The 19966-nt window shown below is 48.2% G+C and overlaps 1 protein-coding gene across 10 annotated transcripts in view; it reads right to left on the reverse strand.

The window, feature by feature from the left end:
- ptprma (protein tyrosine phosphatase receptor type Ma) overlaps window positions 1-19966 on the reverse strand; it is a 234079-nt gene that overhangs the window by 90643 nt on the left and 123470 nt on the right. For all 10 annotated transcript variants that reach the window (XM_079602203.1, XM_079602210.1, XM_079602209.1 and 7 more), the window contains exons 12-13: window positions 7400-7673; window positions 3244-3280 (exon numbers count right to left, since the gene is read on the reverse strand). In XM_079602203.1, coding sequence (XP_079458329.1) covers window positions 3244-3280; window positions 7400-7673 — 311 coding nt within the window. The remainder of the gene's footprint in view (window positions 1-3243; window positions 3281-7399; window positions 7674-19966) is intronic.

Below are 19966 nucleotides of genomic sequence, written 5' to 3' on the forward strand. Positions count from 1 at the left end.
CACAGAGACCTCAGGGGCCATCATGTGCTGGTTCGCACAGACCTCGGGGGCCATCAGGTGCTCGTCCACACAGACCTCAGGGGCCATCATGTGCTCGTCCACACAGACCTCAGGGGCCATCATGTGCTCGTCCACACAGACCTCAGGAGCCATCATGTGCTCGTCCACACAGACCTCAGGGGCCATCATGTGCTGGTTCGCACAGACCTCAGGGGCCATCATGTGCTCGTCCACACAGACCTCAGGGGTCATCATGTGCTCGTCCACACAGACCTCAGGGGCCATCATGTGCTCGTCCACACAGACCTCAGGGGCCATCATGTGCTCGTCCACACAGACCTCAGGGGCCATCATGTGCTGGTTCGCACAGACCTCAGGGGCCATCATGTGCTCGTCCACACAGACCTCAGGGGCCATCATGTGCTCGTCCACACAGACCTCAGGGGCCATCATGTGCTCGTCCACACAGACCTCAGGGGCCATCATGTGCTCGTCCACACAGACCTCAGGGGCCATCATGTGCTCGTCCACACAGACCTCAGGGGCCATCATGTGCTCGTCCACACAGACCTCAGGGGCCATCATGTGCTCGTCCACACAGACCTCAGGGGCCATCATGTGCTCGTCCACAGAGACCTCAGGGGCCATCATGTGCTGGTTCGCACAGACCTCAGGGGCCATCAGGTGCTCGTCCACACAGACCTCAGGGGCCATCATGTGCTCGTCCACACAGACCTCAGGGGCCATCATGTGCTCGTCCACACAGACCTCAGGGGCCATCATGTGCTCGTCCACACAGACCTCGAGGGCCATCATGTGCTCGTCCACAGAGACCTCAGGGGCCATCATGTGCTGGTTCGCACAGACCTCAGGGGCCATCAGGTGCTCGTCCACACAGACCTCAGGGGCCATCATGTGCTCGTCCACACAGACCTCAGGGGCCATCATGTGCTCGTCCACACAGACCTCAGGAGCCATCATGTGCTCGTCCACACAGACCTCAGGGGCCATCATGTGCTGGTTCGCACAGACCTCAGGGGCCATCATGTGCTCGTCCACACAGACCTCAGGGGTCATCATGTGCTCGTCCACACAGACCTCAGGGGCCATCATGTGCTCGTCCACACAGACCTCAGGGGCCATCATGTGCTCGTCCACACAGACCTCAGGGGCCATCATGTGCTCGTCCACACAGACCTCAGGGGCCATCATGTGCTCGTCCACACAGACCTCAGGGGCCATCAGGTGCTCGTCCACACAGACCTCAGGGGCCATCATGTGCTCGTCCACACAGACCTCAGGGGCCATCATGTGCTCGTCCACACAGACCTCGAGGGCCATCATGTGCTCGTCCACACAGACCTCAGGGGCCATCATGTGCTCGTCCGCACAGACCTCAGGGGCCATCATGTGCTCGTCCGCACAGACCTCAGGGGCCATCATGTGCTCGTCAGCACAGACCTCAGGGGCCATCATGTGCTCGTCCGCACAGACCTCAGGGGCCATCATGTGCTCGTCCACACAGACCTCAGGGGCCATCATGTGCTGGTTCGCACAGACCTCAGGGGCCATCATGTGCTCGTCCACACAGACCTCAGGGGTCATCATGTGCTCATCCACACAGACCTCAGGGGCCATCATGTGCTCGTCCGCACAGACCTCAGGGGCCATCATGTGCTCGTCCGCACAGACCTCAGGGGCCATCATGTGCTCGTCCACACAGACCTCAGGAGCCATCATGTGCTCGTCCACACAGACCTCAGGGGCCATCATGTGCTGGTTCGCACAGACCTCAGGGGCCATCATGTGCTCGTCCACACAGACCTCAGGGGTCATCATGTGCTCGTCCACACAGACCTCAGGGGCCATCATGTGCTCGTCCACACAGACCTCAGGGGCCATCATGTGCTCGTCCACACAGACCTCAGGGGCCATCAGGTGCTCGTCCGCACAGACCTCAGGGGCCATCATGTGCTCGTCCACACAGACCTCAGGGGCCATCATGTGCTCGTCCACACAGACCTCAGGGGCCATCATGTGCTCGTCCACACAGACCTCAGGGGCCATCATGTGCTCGTCCACACAGACCTCAGGGGCCATCATGTGCTCGTCCACACAGACCTCAGGGGCCATCATGTGCTCGTCCACACAGACCTCAGGAACCCGGGAGATCGCTCTGGTCCCGGGAGTTCTGGAAAGAGTTCGCCAGGACCAGATTTCGCCTACTTGGGGCGGCAGTGGCTCAGTGGTTCATGTAGGTTGTAAATCGGAAGGTTGGTGGTTCAATCCCCGGTTCCACCTGACCAAGTGTCGAGGTGTCCATGAGCAAGACACCGAACCCCAGCTGCTCCCGACGAGCTGGATGGGCCTTGCATGGCTGACACCGCCGTCGGTGTGTGAATGTGAGGCAATGTGTAAAGCGCTTTGGTGGCCATTGGGTCTGTGAAAGCGCTATATAAATGCAGTCCATTTAACATTTTACTTCTATTAGCCCCGCAGTGGCCGGGGCCGAGTGTGGTTCCCCGATCGAGTGTCGGTTAGGGTTAGGGTTAGGAGGGACCTTCTGTCCCAAGCCGAGGGCTCGATCGTTCCACCCTGTCCAGAACTGTGGAGCCGGCGGGCTTGGCCTCTGAGGCGTTGACCTCTCAACCGAGACCGTTCTACACTCCAGAGCTCCCTCCACCAGGAAACTTTATGCCCTGAAGTGGAGAGTCTTCACATCATGGAGTAGTGATCGTCAGCTGGACCCTGTTAACTGCCCAGTTGGTCCAGTGCTGGAGTTTAACGGTTTATGTGGTGGCCATAGGCGCTTACCACAGTCTTTTGGGTAAAGACACGTTGGTGTCTGGATCCTCCTCGGTGCTCTGAGGTGCCCACATCTGGCCATGGTCCTGCAAGGCCTTTCCCTGGCTCCCTTCGAGGTTCCGGACAAGTTTCTGACCTTGAAAGCTTTGTTCCTCCTCACTATCACTTCTCTTAAAAGGATATGAGATTTGCAAGCACTGTCAGTGGCACCTCGCAGGGTTAAAGCGTTCCTTCATCCTAGACCAGGCTATGTTCCCAAGGTCCCCACTAATGTGGCCAGATCAGTCATGCTGCAGGACTCGGAGCCAGGGCGCTAGATGCTTGTGTGTGTGTGTGTGTGAGTGCTCAGCTAGTTTTTCATTCATTCCCGCAGACATGCTGGAATCATTTAGGGAACATGTTTCAATCAGTCACTCGATTACTCTCACACAGACCCACCTTTAGTGGCCACACGAACACAATCGATCTTAGTTTCCTGAGAGAGAGAGAGAGAGAGAGAGAGAGAGGGGGGGGGGGGGGGGGGGAGGGGGGGGGGGAGGGGGGGGGGGGAGGGGGGGGGAGAGAGAGAGAGGGGGGGGGGGGGGAGAGAGAGAGAGGGGGGGGAGAGAGAGGGGGGGGGGGAGAGAGAGGGAGGGGGGGGGGGGGGAGAGACATTAGATTAGTGAATATGAACATGATGATCCACAGACCCTTCAGACTCAAACACATTCAGAGCATTTTCTTCAAAATTTCCTCAAAATCCTCATAGTATATTTGTCTCGTTTTCCTCTAAAAACACGAGTCATTAAAACAAGATCAATTAACTTGCATGAGATCAGGGAATATTTCTGAAATGAAGTTAATTTTTTTGCTCCATTGTGAGAGCTTTTCTGAGCTTTTCTGAGATTTACACACGAGAACAAATGACAAACAAATGAACTTAATTCAAGAATGACTGTCTGGAAACAAGCCTGCGTGATTATCTGCCGTTCCTGTGTTTATCTGGAGCATCAGGAACAAGTTCTGCTGATTGAGCAAATGAGAAATGATTTACTGATATTAAATCCATACAGTGAACATCTGCCGTATCAAATAATCATGATGTTTACCAGTAAACGCTCAAATAATAAACCTCAACTCAACAAAAAACCTGCACTGCAAAGACTTATGTTCTTACTTTATACTTTAGTCGTGTATGACCATCACGAGAGGAACCATGAAGCACTGCATCACAACACCTTATAGAGGAGCTGTGCTCACTGCGTGTGCGTGATTAATGCGAGTGTGTGTGTGTGTGTGTGTGTGTGTGTGTGTGTGTGTGAGTGTGTGATTAATGCGAGCGCATGCAGCGGTGCGACTGAAGTGAGGAACATTAGATGTTCACGGACGCATTATTAACACTCCACGCTAATTGGAAATTAGAATTATCAGCCATCTCTCTTTTTTATATGCTAATTGACCCTAATGAAAAGACCATTCTTTATTCCAGCGCAGGAGTCTGTGAGGGAGTGTGTGAGTGTGTGTGTGTGTGTGTGTGTGTGTGTGGACGCTTCTCACTGCGACCGCTGATAAACACTGAAAGGCCACGAGAAGTTTGATTTGAGGAAACTCGGGGTGAAGGATGTTTTCTCTAATAAGCCTCTTTCTGAACACGTGTACCTGACCTTACTGGAGACCAGCGGGAACCAGCGCAAATACCACACACACACACACACACACACACACACACTCTCCCACACACACTCTCCCACACACACACACACACACACACACACTCCCCCACACACACACACACACACACACACACACACACACTCACACACTCCCCCACACACACACACACACACACACTCACACACACACACACACACTCCGGCACGCACACACACACACACACACACACACACTCCGGCACACACACACACACACACACACGCACACACACACACACACACACTCTCCACACACACACACACACACACACACACACACACACACACACACACACACACACACACACACACACACGAGTGAGGAGGAGACTTCAGCTGACCACGGCTCTTCACTCGGTACTTTAATCTGAACTCACTCTTGTATCCGATAAATAACAATAAAACATGCAGTCGGCTTCCATCGCAAAGGGCAGAACCTGACAGCGTTTAAACGACTCGCGGTCCGCCGGCTGCTAATTACAGTTTCTCTCGTTAGCGGCTTTTCTCCGTCAGACCTTTAGACTCGCTGAACACTCATGGACATGTGTGACGAAAATAACTAATCAATATCCCCAGCTGATTAATCAGTGCACTAGTGTTTCGTATTACACGTTTAAATATGCTAATGAGCCATTGTCTACTTAAATATGCACTCATTTGCATACAGAACAGAAATCTGAACGTCAGATAAAGCCAGGATCAAAACTCTTGTTTGATTTGAAAGGTGACTCGTGATGTCATGTGTTCGTGTGCTCTCACCCCATTGGCTGAGCTGACGCCTGAGACTCGTGACGTCATGTGTTCGTGTGCTCTCACCCCATTGGCTGAGCTGACGCCTGAGACTCGTGATGTCATGTGTTCGTGTGCTCTCACCCCATTGGCTGAGCTGACGCCTGAGACTCGTGATGTCATGTGTTCGTGTGCTCTCACCCCATTGGCTGAGCTGACGCCTGAGACTTGTGATGTCATGTGTTTGTGTGCTCTCACCCCATTGGCTGAGCTGACGCCTGAGACTCGTGACGTCATGTGTTCGTGTGCTCTCACCCCATTGGCTGAGCTGACGCCTGAGACTCGTGATGTCATGTGTTCGTGTGCTCTCACCCCATTGGCTGAGCTGACGCCTGAGACTCGTGATGTCATGTGTTCGTGTGCTCTCACCCCATTGGCTGAGCTGACGCCTGAGACTCGTAATGTCATGTGTTCGTGCGCTCTCACCCCATTGGCTGAGCTGACGCCTGAGACTCGTGATGTCATGTGTTCGTGTGCTCTCACCCCATTGGCCGAGCTGACGGCCTGAGACTTGTGATGTCATGTGTTTGTGTGCTCTCACCCCATTGGCTGAGCTGACGCCTGAGACTCGTGATGTCATGTGTTCGTGTGCTCTCACCCCATTGGCTGAGCTGACGCCTGAGACTCGTGACGTCATGTGTTTGTGTGCTCTCACCCCATTGGCTGAGCTGACGCCTGAGACTCGTGATGTCATGTGTTCGTGTGCTCTCACCCCATTGGCTGAGCTGACGCCTGAGACTCGTGATGTCATGTGTTCGTGTGCTCTCACCCCATTGGCCGAGCTGACGGCCTGAGACTTGTGATGTCATGTGTTTGTGTGCTCTCACCCCATTGGCCAAGCTGACGCCTGAGACTCGTGATGTCATGTGTTCGTGTGCTCTCACCCCATTGGCTGAGCTGACGCCTGAGACTCGTGACGTCATGTGTTTGTGTGCTCTCACCCCATTGGCTGAGCTGACGCCTGAGACTCGTGATGTCATGTGTTTGTGTGCTCTCACCCCATTGGCTGAGCTGACGCCTGAGACTCGTGATGTCATGTGTTCGTGTGCTCTGACCCCATTGGCTGAGCTGACGCCTGAGACTCGTGATGTCATGTGTTCGTGTGCTCTCACCCCATTGGCTGAGCTGACGCCTGAGACTCGTGATGTCATGTGTTCGTGTGCTCTCACCTCATTGGCTGAGCTGACGCCTGAGACTCGGGATGTCATGTGTTCGTGTGCTCTCACCCCATTGGCTGAGCTGACGCCTGAGACTCGTGATGTCATGTGTTCGTGTGCTCTCACCCCATTGGTTGAGCTGACGCCTGAGACTCGTGACGTCATGTGTTCGTGTGCTCTCACCCCATTGGCTGAGCTGACGCCTGAGACTCGTGATGTCATGTGTTCGTGTGCTCTCACCCCATTGGCCGAGCTGACGCCTGAGACTCGTGATGTCATGTGTTCGCTGACGCCTGAGACTCGTGATGTCATGTGTTCGTGTGCTCTCACCCCATTGGCTGAGCTGACGCCTGAGACTCGTGATGTCATGTGTTCGTGTGCTCTCACCCCATTGGCTGAGCTGACGCCTGAGACTCGTGATGTCATGTGTTCGTGTGCTCTCACCCCATTGGTTGCGCTGACGCCTGAGACTCGTGATGTCATGTGTTCGTGTGCTCTCACCCGATTGGCTGAGCTGACGCCTGAGACTCGTGATGTCATGTGTTCGTGTGCTCTCACCCCATTGGCTGAGCTGACGCCTGAGACTCGTGACGTCATGTGTTCGTGTGCTCTCACCCCATTGGCTGAGCTGACGCCTGAGACTCGTGATGTCATCTGTTCGTGTGCTCTCACCCCATTGGCTGAGCTGACGCCTGAGACTCGTGACGTCATGTGTTCGTGTGCTCTCACCCCATTGGCCGAGCTGACGCCTGAGACTCGTGATGTCATGTGTTCGTGTGCTCTCACCCCATTGGCTGAGCTGACGCCTGAGACTCGTGACGTCATGTGTTCGTGTGCTCTCACCCCATTGGCCGAGCTGACGCCTGAGACTCGTGACGTCATGTGTTCGTGTGCTCTCACCCCATTGGCTGAGCTGACGCCTGAGACTCGTGATGTCATGTGTTTGTGTGCTCTCACCCCATTGGCTGAGCTGACGGCCTGGTAGTAGACGCTGTAGCTCTTGTGCGGGAGCAGCGGGAGGTTCCAGTAGCCGCTGTAGGTCCGGTTGTCCCCGACGGTGAAGGGCATCGGCGCCTGGATCCGGGCCGACGGGAACTCTGCGCTGAAGTAGTACTGGGAGTTCAGACCGGAGGAGTTCTGGAAGTGGACGGGAATGGGATAACAGCGCAGGATCTCAGCGGCTCTCTGGGAACGACGGGGACGCTCCTCCTCCACCACCACCTGATACACACTACAGGACAAACGTGTGTGTGAGAGTGTGTGTGGGTCACAGCTGACTGTTCACACACACATATGACACACACTCCAGCACTGATGATAATCATAAATGTTTCTTGAGCATCAAATCAGCATAGAATGATTTCTGAAGGGTCATGTGACACGAAGACTGCGCTGTAATCATGCATCATGATTTTAACGGTAAAAAACGTAACGTTTCTGCACTATATACAGTGAATAACTGTGATATTTTACAGCAAAATACCGTTCAATGTACAGTTTATGGACGTGAAAAAGAACATTTGTATAATTTACAGTGAAAAATCGTGACATTCCCACAATTCCCGGCGTGACTCTTCACATTTGTTGTATTTTCGTTGAAAAAACTATAGGCTAGTTTTTTCTAATCAGTTACGTACTTTAGGGTTTTGTGTTACATTTAATGTTGTTAAATTAATGTGTATTGCATTGTGTGTTACTATGATGGTGTTCAGTGTGTGTGTGTGTGTGTGTGTGTGTGTGGCTTCTATATATCAGTATTATCTTTCTCCGCATGTGGAGAAGCTGCTTGTGATGAGTTGTGATTGGTCTAGTGACTCTCATCTCTGCTGTGATTGGTCATGTGACTCTCATCTCTGCTGTGATTGGTCATGTGACTCTCATCTCTGCTGTGATTGGTCATGTGACTCTCATCTCTGCTGTGATTGGTCATGTGACTCTCATCTCTGCTGTGATTGGTCTAGTGACTCTCATCTCTGCTGTGATTGGTCATGTGACTCTCATCTCTGCTGTGATTGGTCATGTGACTCTCATCTCTGCTGTGATTGGTCATGTGACTCTCATCTCTGCTCCTCTGCTGTGATTGGTCATGTGACTCATCTCTGCTGTGATTGGTCATGTGACTCTCATCTCTGCTGTGATTGGTCATGTGACTCATCTCTGCTGTGATTGGTCATGTGACTCTCATCTCTGCTGTGATTGGTCATGTGACTCTCATCTCTGCTGTGATTGGTCATGTGACTCATCTCTGCTGTGATTGGTCATGTGACTCTCATCTCTGCTGTGATTGGTCATGTGACTCTCATCTCTGCTGTGATTGGTCATGTGACTCTCATCTCTGCTGTGATTGGCCATGTGACTCTCATCTCTGCTGTGATTGGTCATGTGACTCTCATCTCTGCTGTGATTGGCCATGTGACTCTCATCTCTGCTGTGATTGGTGGATGTCAGTGTATTACAATGGTACAAAACAGATTTCAGTATTTCAGTAAATGAACACTATATCAGATAATGAAATAAGTTTTTTTTACTGTAAATTTTGATTAAGTCTCTAAAACCTGAAATGTTGCAACCGTATTTTTACGGTAAATTTCTGGCAACCGCATTATTTCCCTGTTATCTCCGTAAAGCTGCTTTGAAACACTCGGTATTATAAAAAGCGCTGTATAAGTAAAGACTTGCCCCGACATAGAAAGTTGAATAATATTTCAGAATATTACAGTTTTTACAGTATCTGTGATGATTGAGCTTCCATGTTTATCTGGACCGGATCGCCTCGCTCCGAGCGGATATTAAACTCGGATCTCGGACTGACGGCGGAGCGGAGCGGAGTTCTGCTTGGGTTCAGTCTCCGCACGCTTCATGTAAATCATGTTTTTTATTTTGTGTATTAGCAGACAATCAGACAGAAGGCCTTCCCTGTACATGTACAGGATACCATGGTAAATGTGCAAAAGCATGGCAGTATCACAGTACTTCTACGAGGAGCTCACACACACTGAGTGTTCTGCTCAGTGAAGTCAGAACCGCAGAACCTCCTCAAACTCGCAGTGAGTGTGTGCGACTGCTGCCGTTAGCCGAACATTATTCCTGACGGATTAATAATTGCATTAGGAGGGTTTAGGGTTAATCAGACACGGATGAATTATTTCACAAAGGTTAATAGAATCAATACGTTCTGTTCTGGAATCATTTACTCGTCCGCTAATCGGCTACACGATGTTCTGCTGTAAATCCAGACCATAATAACCGCTTTCTGGGGGAAGCGCGAGTTAATGAGCATTTAAGGAAACATTTTAATTATATCAAATTAAGTCCTCGCTGGAAAAATGGTGTAAGCAGAGAGTCATGCAAATTTCATAAGACTTGAAACTAAATAAAATATAAAATCGCATTATATACAGTAATGAGTAATGAGAAATTTTCTAATAATTTAGAATTAAAAAAAGATATATATTATTATAAGTTAAAAAAATAAAGATAGGGTTAGATAGACACAGGCCTCATTTTCTTTCTTTTTTGGGGTGAAATATGTTATTTCTGCAGAAGTTAATACAAATTAAATTAGTTAAGAAAAAAATGAGCGTCACCTACAGCATGACTATATATATATTCACTGTTTTAATTACTGTATATCATGTTGCCCTTTCGGCGCGAGGAGCCGCACGACTACAGCGATGAGATCCGATGGCATGAGATATTAATTCCAGACGAGACGAGTGATAAAGCTGGAGAATCACGAGCTGAGGAGAAGAAAGGCCAGAGCCGGCGCGCGTCAGCAGAGAATAATTCATAATCATAACTCATCCGCTAAAGAGGAGAGCAGACCTTACTGATGATTTACTGACGACCGAAAGGCCAGCCATTACTTTACAGATCTGAGATCAGCACGCCTTCATCTCTGACACACACACACACGCACACACACACACACACACACACACACACATGCTCACACACACACACATGCTCACACACACACACACACACATGCTCACACACACACACACACACACACACACACACCTGCTCACACACACACATCTATCTATCTATCTATCTATCTATCTATCTATCTATCTATGTATCTATCTATCTATCTATCTATCTATCTATCTATCTATCTATCTATCTATCTATCTATCTATCTGTCTGTCTCTCCATCATCAGTACAGAAGTGTGTGACTGTTAGTCCTCTAGTTTTCAGAAACTGAAGTCTGTTTTCTCTCCTGTAGATCCCGCTGTAATCTCCCACTCGCGCTCGGACTCCGGGATCAGGACCTTGGAAACTCTTCCTTTAATTAATGTGAAGGAAACGGAATCCATGGCAACAGCAGTCCGGCTGAACCCGGAGTCGTTATGAGGAGCGTCGGGTGTGTGTGTGGAGGAAACCGGCACACGGATCCAATAAACCCTCGTCAACAACAACAACAACAACACACACTTCAGACCCAGCACTGGGCCAACCGCACGCCACTGACACTGGACCAGCTGACCACTGGAGGTCATGTGACCGCTGACCAGCTGACCACTGGAGGTCATGTGACCGCTGACCAGCTGACCACTGGAGGTCATGTGACCACTGACCAGCTGACCACTGGAGGTCATGTGACCGCTGACCAGCTGACCACTGGGGGCGGAGTCCTGAGGCTGGGGTTGATCTGCAGTGCTGGGTAACTGGGATACGTGTGGAGTATTGATCAGTCTCCTAAAAGATCCTCGATTTATTCCCTCGTTCATAAACCTGGGAGCCGAGGATCAGCCGGAGTTCGGGATGAGGACAGGATTCTGGAGCCCGGGGCCTTCATTATAGAGCGACACGCGGCCGTAGATCTGGATCTGAAGCCGACACCGAAACTGCTCTCGCCGGACTCGCCGGATCAGCGGATCTACGGATCAACGGATCTACGGATCTACAGATCTACGGATCTACGGATCAGCGGATCTACGGATCTACGGATCAGCGGATCTACAGATCTACGGATCTACGGATCTACGGATCAACGGATCTACGGATCAGCGGATCTACGGATCTACGGATCAGCGGATCTACAGATCTACGGATCTACGGATCAACGGATCTACGGATCAACGGATCAACGGATCAGCGGATCTACAGATCTACGGATCAACGGATCTACGGATCTACGGATCTATGGATCTACGGATCTACGGATCTACGGATCTACGGATCAGTGGATCTACGGATCTACGGATCAGCGGATCTACGGATCAGCGGATCTACAGATCTACGGATCTACGGATCTACGGATCAACGGATCAACGGATCAGCGGATCTACAGATCTACGGATCAGCGGATCTATGGATCAGCGGATCTACGGATCTACAGATCTACGGATCTACGGATCAACGGATCAACGGATCAACGGATCAACGGATCTACAGATCTACGGATCTACGGATCTACGGATCAGCGGATCTACGGATCTACGGATCTACGGATCAGCGGATCTACGGATCTACGGATCTACAGATCTACGGATCTACAGATCAACGGATCAACGGATCTACGGATCTACAGATCTACGGATCTACGGATCAGCGGATCTACAGATCTACGGATCAACGGATCTACGGATCAACGGATCAGCGGATCTACAGATCTACGGATCAACGGATCTACGGATCAGCGGATCTACAGATATACGGATCAACGGATCTACAGATCTACGGATCAACGGATCTACGGATCAACGGATCAACGGATCAACGGATCAGCGGATCTACAGATCTACGGATCAACAGATCTACGGATCTACGGATCTACGGATCTACAGATCTACGGATCTACGGATCAGCGGATCAGCGGATCTACGGATCTACAGATCTACGGATCAACGGATCTACAGATCTACGGATCAACGGATCTACAGATCTACGGATCTACAGATCTACGGATCTACGGATCTACGGATCTACGGATCTACGGATCTACAGATCTACGGATCTACGGATCTACGGATCAGCGGATCTACAGATCTACGGATCTACGGATCAGCGGATCTACGGATCTACGGATCTACAGATCTACGGATCTACGGATCAACGGATCAGCGGATCTACGGATCAACGGATCTACGGATCTACGGATCAACGGATCAACGGATCAGCGGATCTACAGATCTACGGATCAACGGATCTACGGATCTACGGATCTATGGATCTACGGATCTACGGATCTACGGATCAGTGGATCTACGGATCTACGGATCAGCGGATCTACGGATCAGCGGATCTACAGATCTACGGATCTACGGATCTACGGATCAACGGATCAACGGATCAACGGATCAGCGGATCTACAGATCTACGGATCAGCGGATCTATGGATCAGCGGATCTACGGATCTACAGATCTACGGATCTACGGATCAACGGATCAACGGATCAACGGATCAGCGGATCAGCGGATCTACGGATCTACGGATCTACGGATCTACGGATCAGCGGATCTACGGATCTACGGATCTACGGATCTACGGATCTACGGATCAGCGGATCTACGGATCTACGGATCTACAGATCTACGGATCTACAGATCAACGGATCAACGGATCTACGGATCTACAGATCTACGGATCTACGGATCAGCGGATCTACAGATCTACGGATCAACGGATCTACGGATCAACGGATCAGCGGATCTACAGATCTACGGATCTACAGATCTACGGATCAACGGATCTACGGATCAGCGGATCTACAGATATACGGATCAACGGATCTACAGATCTACGGATCAACGGATCTACGGATCTACGGATCAACGGATCAACGGATCAGCGGATCTACAGATCTACGGATCAACAGATCTACGGATCAACAGATCTACGGATCTACGGATCTACAGATCTACGGATCTACGGATCAGCGGATCAGCGGATCTACGGATCTACAGATCTACGGATCAACGGATCTACAGATCTACGGATCTACAGATCTACGGATCTACGGATCTACGGATCTACGGATCTACGGATCTACAGATCTACGGATCTACGGATCTACGGATCAGCGGATCTACAGATCTACGGATCTACGGATCAGCGGATCTACGGATCAGCGGATCTACGGATCTACGGATCTACAGATCTACGGATCAACGGATCAGCGGATCTACGGATCTACGGATCTACGGATCTACGGATCTACGGATCTACAGATCAACGGATCTACGGATCTACAGATCTACGGATCTACGGATCAGCGGATCTACAGATCTACGGATCTACGGATCTACGGATCAGCGGATCAGCGGATCTACAGATCTACGGATCTACGGATCAGCGGATCTACGGATCTACGGATCTACAGATCTACGGATCTACGGATCTACGGATCAGCGGATCTACAGATCTACGGATCTACGGATCTACGGATCTACGGATCTACAGATCTACGGATCTACGGATCAGCGGATCTACAGATCTACGGATCTACGGATCTACGGATCTACGGATCAGCGGATCTACAGATCTACGGATCTACGGATCAACGGATCTACGGATCTACGGATCTACGGATCAGCGGATCTACAGATCTACGGATCAACGGATCAGCGGATCTACAGATCTACGGATCTACGGATCTACGGATCTACGGATCAGCGGATCTACAGATCTACGGATCAACGGATCTACGGATCTACAGATCTACGGATCCCAGGAAAACTAATAAAGCAACAAACCGAGCCGAGCAGAAGTCCGGATCCGTGAAGAGCTCCTCTAGCTGTGCAGGAGTGTGTGACACCGGGGGACATTTACACTTTAAATAATTAATAAATAGTATTTTAGATAGTGTTTTTTTTTAAATAAATCATTATTTCTATAAAACAATGAAGTGCACACTGGAAAACGGCTCAAAGTCACACATTACACATCTAACACAGTCTTGGGTTAGCCAGGGATTATCTCTTTAAATAAAGATGTTTTTGCATTACACTGATGAGAATTTAAGGTAAAATGTGATTTAAAAAAATATTATTATATAAAAATGAAGTACTCATTAAATTAAAATTTCTATTTAAATAAGACTTGAAATTAAATAGAATGAGAAGTCATGAGAACTTTTATAATAATGTATATATATATATATATATATAGTTATTTTAAAGATGGAGTTAGTGGTGCTACTGGTGCTGATACCAGGCCTAGTGTTCTTTGTTTTTTGGCGTGAAATTTTATCTGGATTTGAGCGCCACATTAATATTCTACCTATAAAGACAAACACTGTTGTTATTTCTGCAGAAGTTAATAAAAATGAACTTGGAATAAAATATCATAAACTGACAGAAACTGTCATAAAAAGCCAGCCGGCGACAGCAGCTCGAGATGTTCTTCAGCAGCGGCAGAGGAATCACAGGAGGAGATCCTGCAGCGTCTGATCCATCCCATAATAACAGCAGCACATTCTTCATCATCATCTTTATCATCATCTTCATCATCATCATCATCATCATCATCATCACACTATCCATCCCATAATAACAGCAGCACCTTCTTCCTCTTCATCATCATCATCATCTTCATCACACTATCCATCCCATAATAACAGCCACACACACTTCATCTTCATCATCATCATCATCTTCATCACACTATCCATCCCATAATAACAGCAGCACCTTCTTCATCATCATCATCATCACACTATCCATCCCATAATAACAGCCACACACACTTCATCATCATCTTCATCATCATCATCTTCATCACACTATCCATCCCATAATAACAGCCACACCTTCTTCATCTTCATCATCATCATCATCACACTATCCATCCCATAATAACAGCCACACACACTTCTGTTCAGAGAAACATCTTCATCCTCATCTTCATCATCTTCATCCTCATCTTCATCATCTTCATCATCATCATCATCCTCATCATGTTCACACTAACACCCTGAACAGTGTGTGCCATTAAGGCCCCGTCTACACGCAAACGGAGAATTCTCCTGTGAAAACGATTCTTTCTAGAAACTCCGGCCAGTGGAGATTTGGAAAGCTTGGTGTGCACGTTTGCATGTAACTGAGAGACAGAGTTTTAGGCAGCGACGTCACAGTATGAGACTATTGTGGGGATTCTGATTGGCTACCGTGGGCTTGAGCTTCTCGTGACACCGCCACCTACAGGTTTAGGACGGCACACACACACACGGGTCTGTGTAACGAACACCTCTGGAAACTCACAGGTGCGCACGTGGTATATTTGAAAACGGAGAGCGGAGAAATGTCCGTTTATGAAAATAGCCGTCCACGTGTAAACGTAGCCTAATGTGTGTGTGTCCCACAGCAGCTAATATTACCCACAATCCCCTGCGCTTTAGAGGAACTACAAACACGAGCACAGTGTTAAAAACTACAAACATGGCAGATGTGTCGACGGCGAGAGGTTTAGATAAAGGTTTGAGTGACTAATAAACATATTTATTTAATGTTATCCGTGTTATATTTCATATGCAATAACAATGTGGACTTTTATAAAGATCCGATTGGCCATTAACTTTTAAATGCGTCATTAATAATGCATTAATATGAGGAGTCTCCGCATGAAGGACCGACTGCAGATCGTCGTGCATTTCTCTCCCATACGGTAGGAAACAAATGAAACGTGGAGGATTTTATCTGTGATAAGATGATTGACAGGTCAGTTTACTGTGATAAGATGATTGACAGGTCAGTTTACTGTGATAAGATGATTGACAGGTCAGTTTACGTGACAGAGAAACCGCTAAAGACGCTCTTGAGTGACGTGTACACTCTTCTGACACACACTCAAGTCTACTCCGAACACTGCAAACATGCTTTTCTTACTCAGTGTCTGTCTCGTTTCCAGTCCAAATATCGAAAAATTCTGAAATCAAGATGCATTTAATACAGTAGTAAAATGCCATAAGATATGACGTGTCGTTTTTCTTGAGAAATTAATCAAAATGAAGTGATTTGTGCTTAAAACAAGCAAAATGATCTGCCAATGGAGTCTTAGTTGAATTAACATTATTTTTCATTGGCAGATAATTTTGCTTCTTTTAATTTTATAATAATTTAATTTTGCATCTTGATTTAAAATTGTTTAGATATTTGGACTGGAAACAAGACAAAAATACTGAGTAACAAAAGCATTTTTACATAATGTAATAACATTTTATAGCGCAGAACACGGCGGAGAGCGAGACTGCCGGCCGGCGGAGAGAGAACGGAGGACGAGAGGCAGATCATGACGCCCGAGGGAAGAGCGATTGTCTCCGCAACAGAGGAGAGCAGACGCCTTCACATCACACACACAACAGCAGAGCGCGCGCGCGCGTGTGTGTGTGTGTGTGTGTGTGTGTGTGTGTGTGTGTGTGTGTGGGCGACGGCAGGCCCGGCGTGGGAGACGGAAACACACCGAAGCTGACAAACACTGATCCTTCACCAGCGACTCTATTGTGCCGTAAACAACACACACACACACACACACACGCGCCAGTGTTTCAATCCATTCATGATCAGACGCAGCATCTGCTGGTAATCTCGGATCAGCCTCCCATATTCATATTTCATGTTTAGAATATTACACGTTCCCAGCGTGAGAAACACACACTCCCATTCTCCCCCGGCCTCCGGCGCATCACACGATTATACACACCGATTATGATCTTCATATCTGCAGTCATGTGTGCATCTCAAGCTAAACATTCTTGATTTAAGAACGTTTAGAAATGTGAACTGGAAAACAAGACACAAATAAAACACAAAATATAATGTTTTAATGTGTTTTGCAGTGAAGACGATGATATTTGCTCATCATTATTAATTACACTATTTATTTGTTGAATTTCTAGCAAAACAGTCACTTTGCAATATGGATTTTGGCCCACTGTTATTTTAAAATCATTGATATACCATTATATATATTTGATTATTTAGTGTATTATAATTTTAAAGATTTAGAATAATTGTTGTATGTTTGTCATTTTTTTGTTTTGTGTGTGTCACACACACACACACACACTCACACACACACTCACACACATACACACACACACACACACACCTGTCATCACCTGTGAACGTGGCTCTGAATCACACACACACACACACACACACACACACACACACACACACACACACACACACACACACACACACACACACACACACACACACACACACACCACACCTGTCATCACCTGTCATCACCTGTGGACGTGGCTCTGAATCACACACACACACACACACACACACACACACACACACACACACACCTGTCTGTATACCTCCATTAAAAGGGCCTCAGACAACAACAGTTCTGAATGTTTCATCATGAAGTGCAAAAACGCGCGGTGGTTTATTGATGTGATGCTGAAGTGCAGAAGCTTCCCATCATCCGTCCATCCGCTCTTCTGCGGGAATAACGGACACTTCTTCTAAACCCCGGGACTCGCTGACACACACTCATTAACCGGTGTGAGCCGTGTCCATCCGTCTGCTGTTCACACTAAAGCTCCTTCTCACGGACTCCGAAATCTCCGTGTGTGTTTTGGTATTCGTCATTCGGAGGCTCTGATTGGCAGACTGCTTGTTACGGATGCGAGAAACTCAGAAAATCGAGTCCGAACACAACTTTTTAATGACGGATGAAAGTTCGGAGGCAGTGCGTAACGTGATTGACACAACGCTTCACTCTGAAGCCCCTCCTTCTGAAAAGCACACTGTGCTCTGATTGGTCAGCTGGAGCAGTGTGTTGTGATTGGTCGAGCGCTTCGAGTGTGTTTGGGAAATGCCCCGCCCCTTCCCATAACTGCCAGTTTAACACACTACTGACTAACTCAACCAGGCCCCGCCCCTTTATTCTGCGTATTAATTATTATAATGAGTAATATTGTGGCGTGTTCGTTCCCGGGAGAAACTCGAGACTACAGTGGAGGCGTTTCAGGAGTTCAGGAACACTGACACTGATATAGAGAAGATCTGGAGCTGTACATGATCACACACTGAGGAGATGAAGAGATGAAGAAGATGATGATCTTTAAAACCTCTCTCTCCTGAACTAAACTTCCTCTGAGTGTCCGTGGCTCCAGCGGCCGCTCGGACTCTAATGGAGGCTCTTAAAGCCGCAGGAACACAGATGACGCAGAGCTCCAGTGTGTTCTGAGCCATTAGATTCACGGCCAGTCTGAGAAAGTGCCGGTCCGGTTTCACATCATCTATACGTAACGCTGAGTGTTCTCAATAACACACACTTACAGTTATTCATCCAGCAGACGCTTTTATCTTCACTCACGCGACCCGCGACCAGAGCGACCCGCTGAATTATGAATCATTATCATCACTAGTGTAAATATTCCTGAGAACCGCTCGCCGCCGCTGAGAGTGAGACCGTGTTCTGAGACGAGAGAGAGAGAGAGAGAGAGAGAGAGAGAGAGAGAGAGAGAGAGAGAGAGAGAGAGAGAATGAGAGAGAATGAGAGAGAGAGAGAGAGAGAACGAGAGAGAGAGAGAACGAGAGAGAGAGAGGGAGAGAGAGAGAGAGAGAGAGAGAGAGAGAGAGAGAGATAGAGAGAGAGAGAGAGAGAGAGAGAGAGAGAGCGAGAGAGAGAGAGAACGAGAGAGAGAGAGAGAACGAGAGAGAGAGAGAGAGAGAGAACGAGAGAGAGAGAGAACGAGAGAGAGAGAGGGAGAGAGAGAGAGAGAGAGAGAGAGAGAGAGAGAGAGAGAGAGAGAGAGAGAGAGAGAGAGAGAGAGAGAGAGAGAGAGAGAGAGAGAGAGAGAGAGAGAGAGAGATTTCTTCTTATCTCTAGACCACAAGAAGCGCTTCGGTTCGGGATCAAACGCATAAACAATAACTAATAACTATATTCCTTCTGAGCGGAGTCTGAGTCGGAGATTGATCGGTCAGAAGTGTTCGGGAGATTTATAATGTTTTTTAAAGAAGTCTCTTCTGCTCACCACCGCTGTGTTTATTTGATAAAAAAAAAAAAAAAAAACAGTAATATTGTTAAATATTATGACTATTTCTGTTCTCTATGTGAATATATAATAAAGTGTAATTTATTCCTGTGATCAAAGCTGAGTTTATCATCATTACTCCAGTCTTCAGTGTCACATGATCCTCCAGACATCAGTGTAATATGATGATCTGATTATGATTACCATCAATGTTGAAAACTGTGTACATTTCTATTCATCAAAGAATCCTGACATCAAAATAAATAAATGTAGTTTTTGGACGTGAAAAAGAACAAATCATCGTATAATTTACAGTAAAAACACATAAATTGACATTCCCACAATTCTGTGCCGCTTCAGATTTGGTGTATTATTGTTCTAATCGGTTATGTACATTAGGCTTTATGTTACATTTAATGTTGTTAAATTAATGTTTTATGCAAGGGCGTAGGTTTGGTCTCAGCTTTGGTGGGGACATCCCACCCCTACACCACCCCCTTATTTTTTCAGCCAATCAAATGACGGCTTTCCTTGTAATGTCGTCCTGGCCGTCGGAATCGATCCAATCCCTGC

Source organism: Phoxinus phoxinus (assembly GCF_949152265.1).
Source record: "Phoxinus phoxinus genome assembly, chromosome: 24".
In the NCBI taxonomy this organism is placed as follows: domain Eukaryota; kingdom Metazoa; phylum Chordata; class Actinopteri; order Cypriniformes; family Leuciscidae; genus Phoxinus; species Phoxinus phoxinus.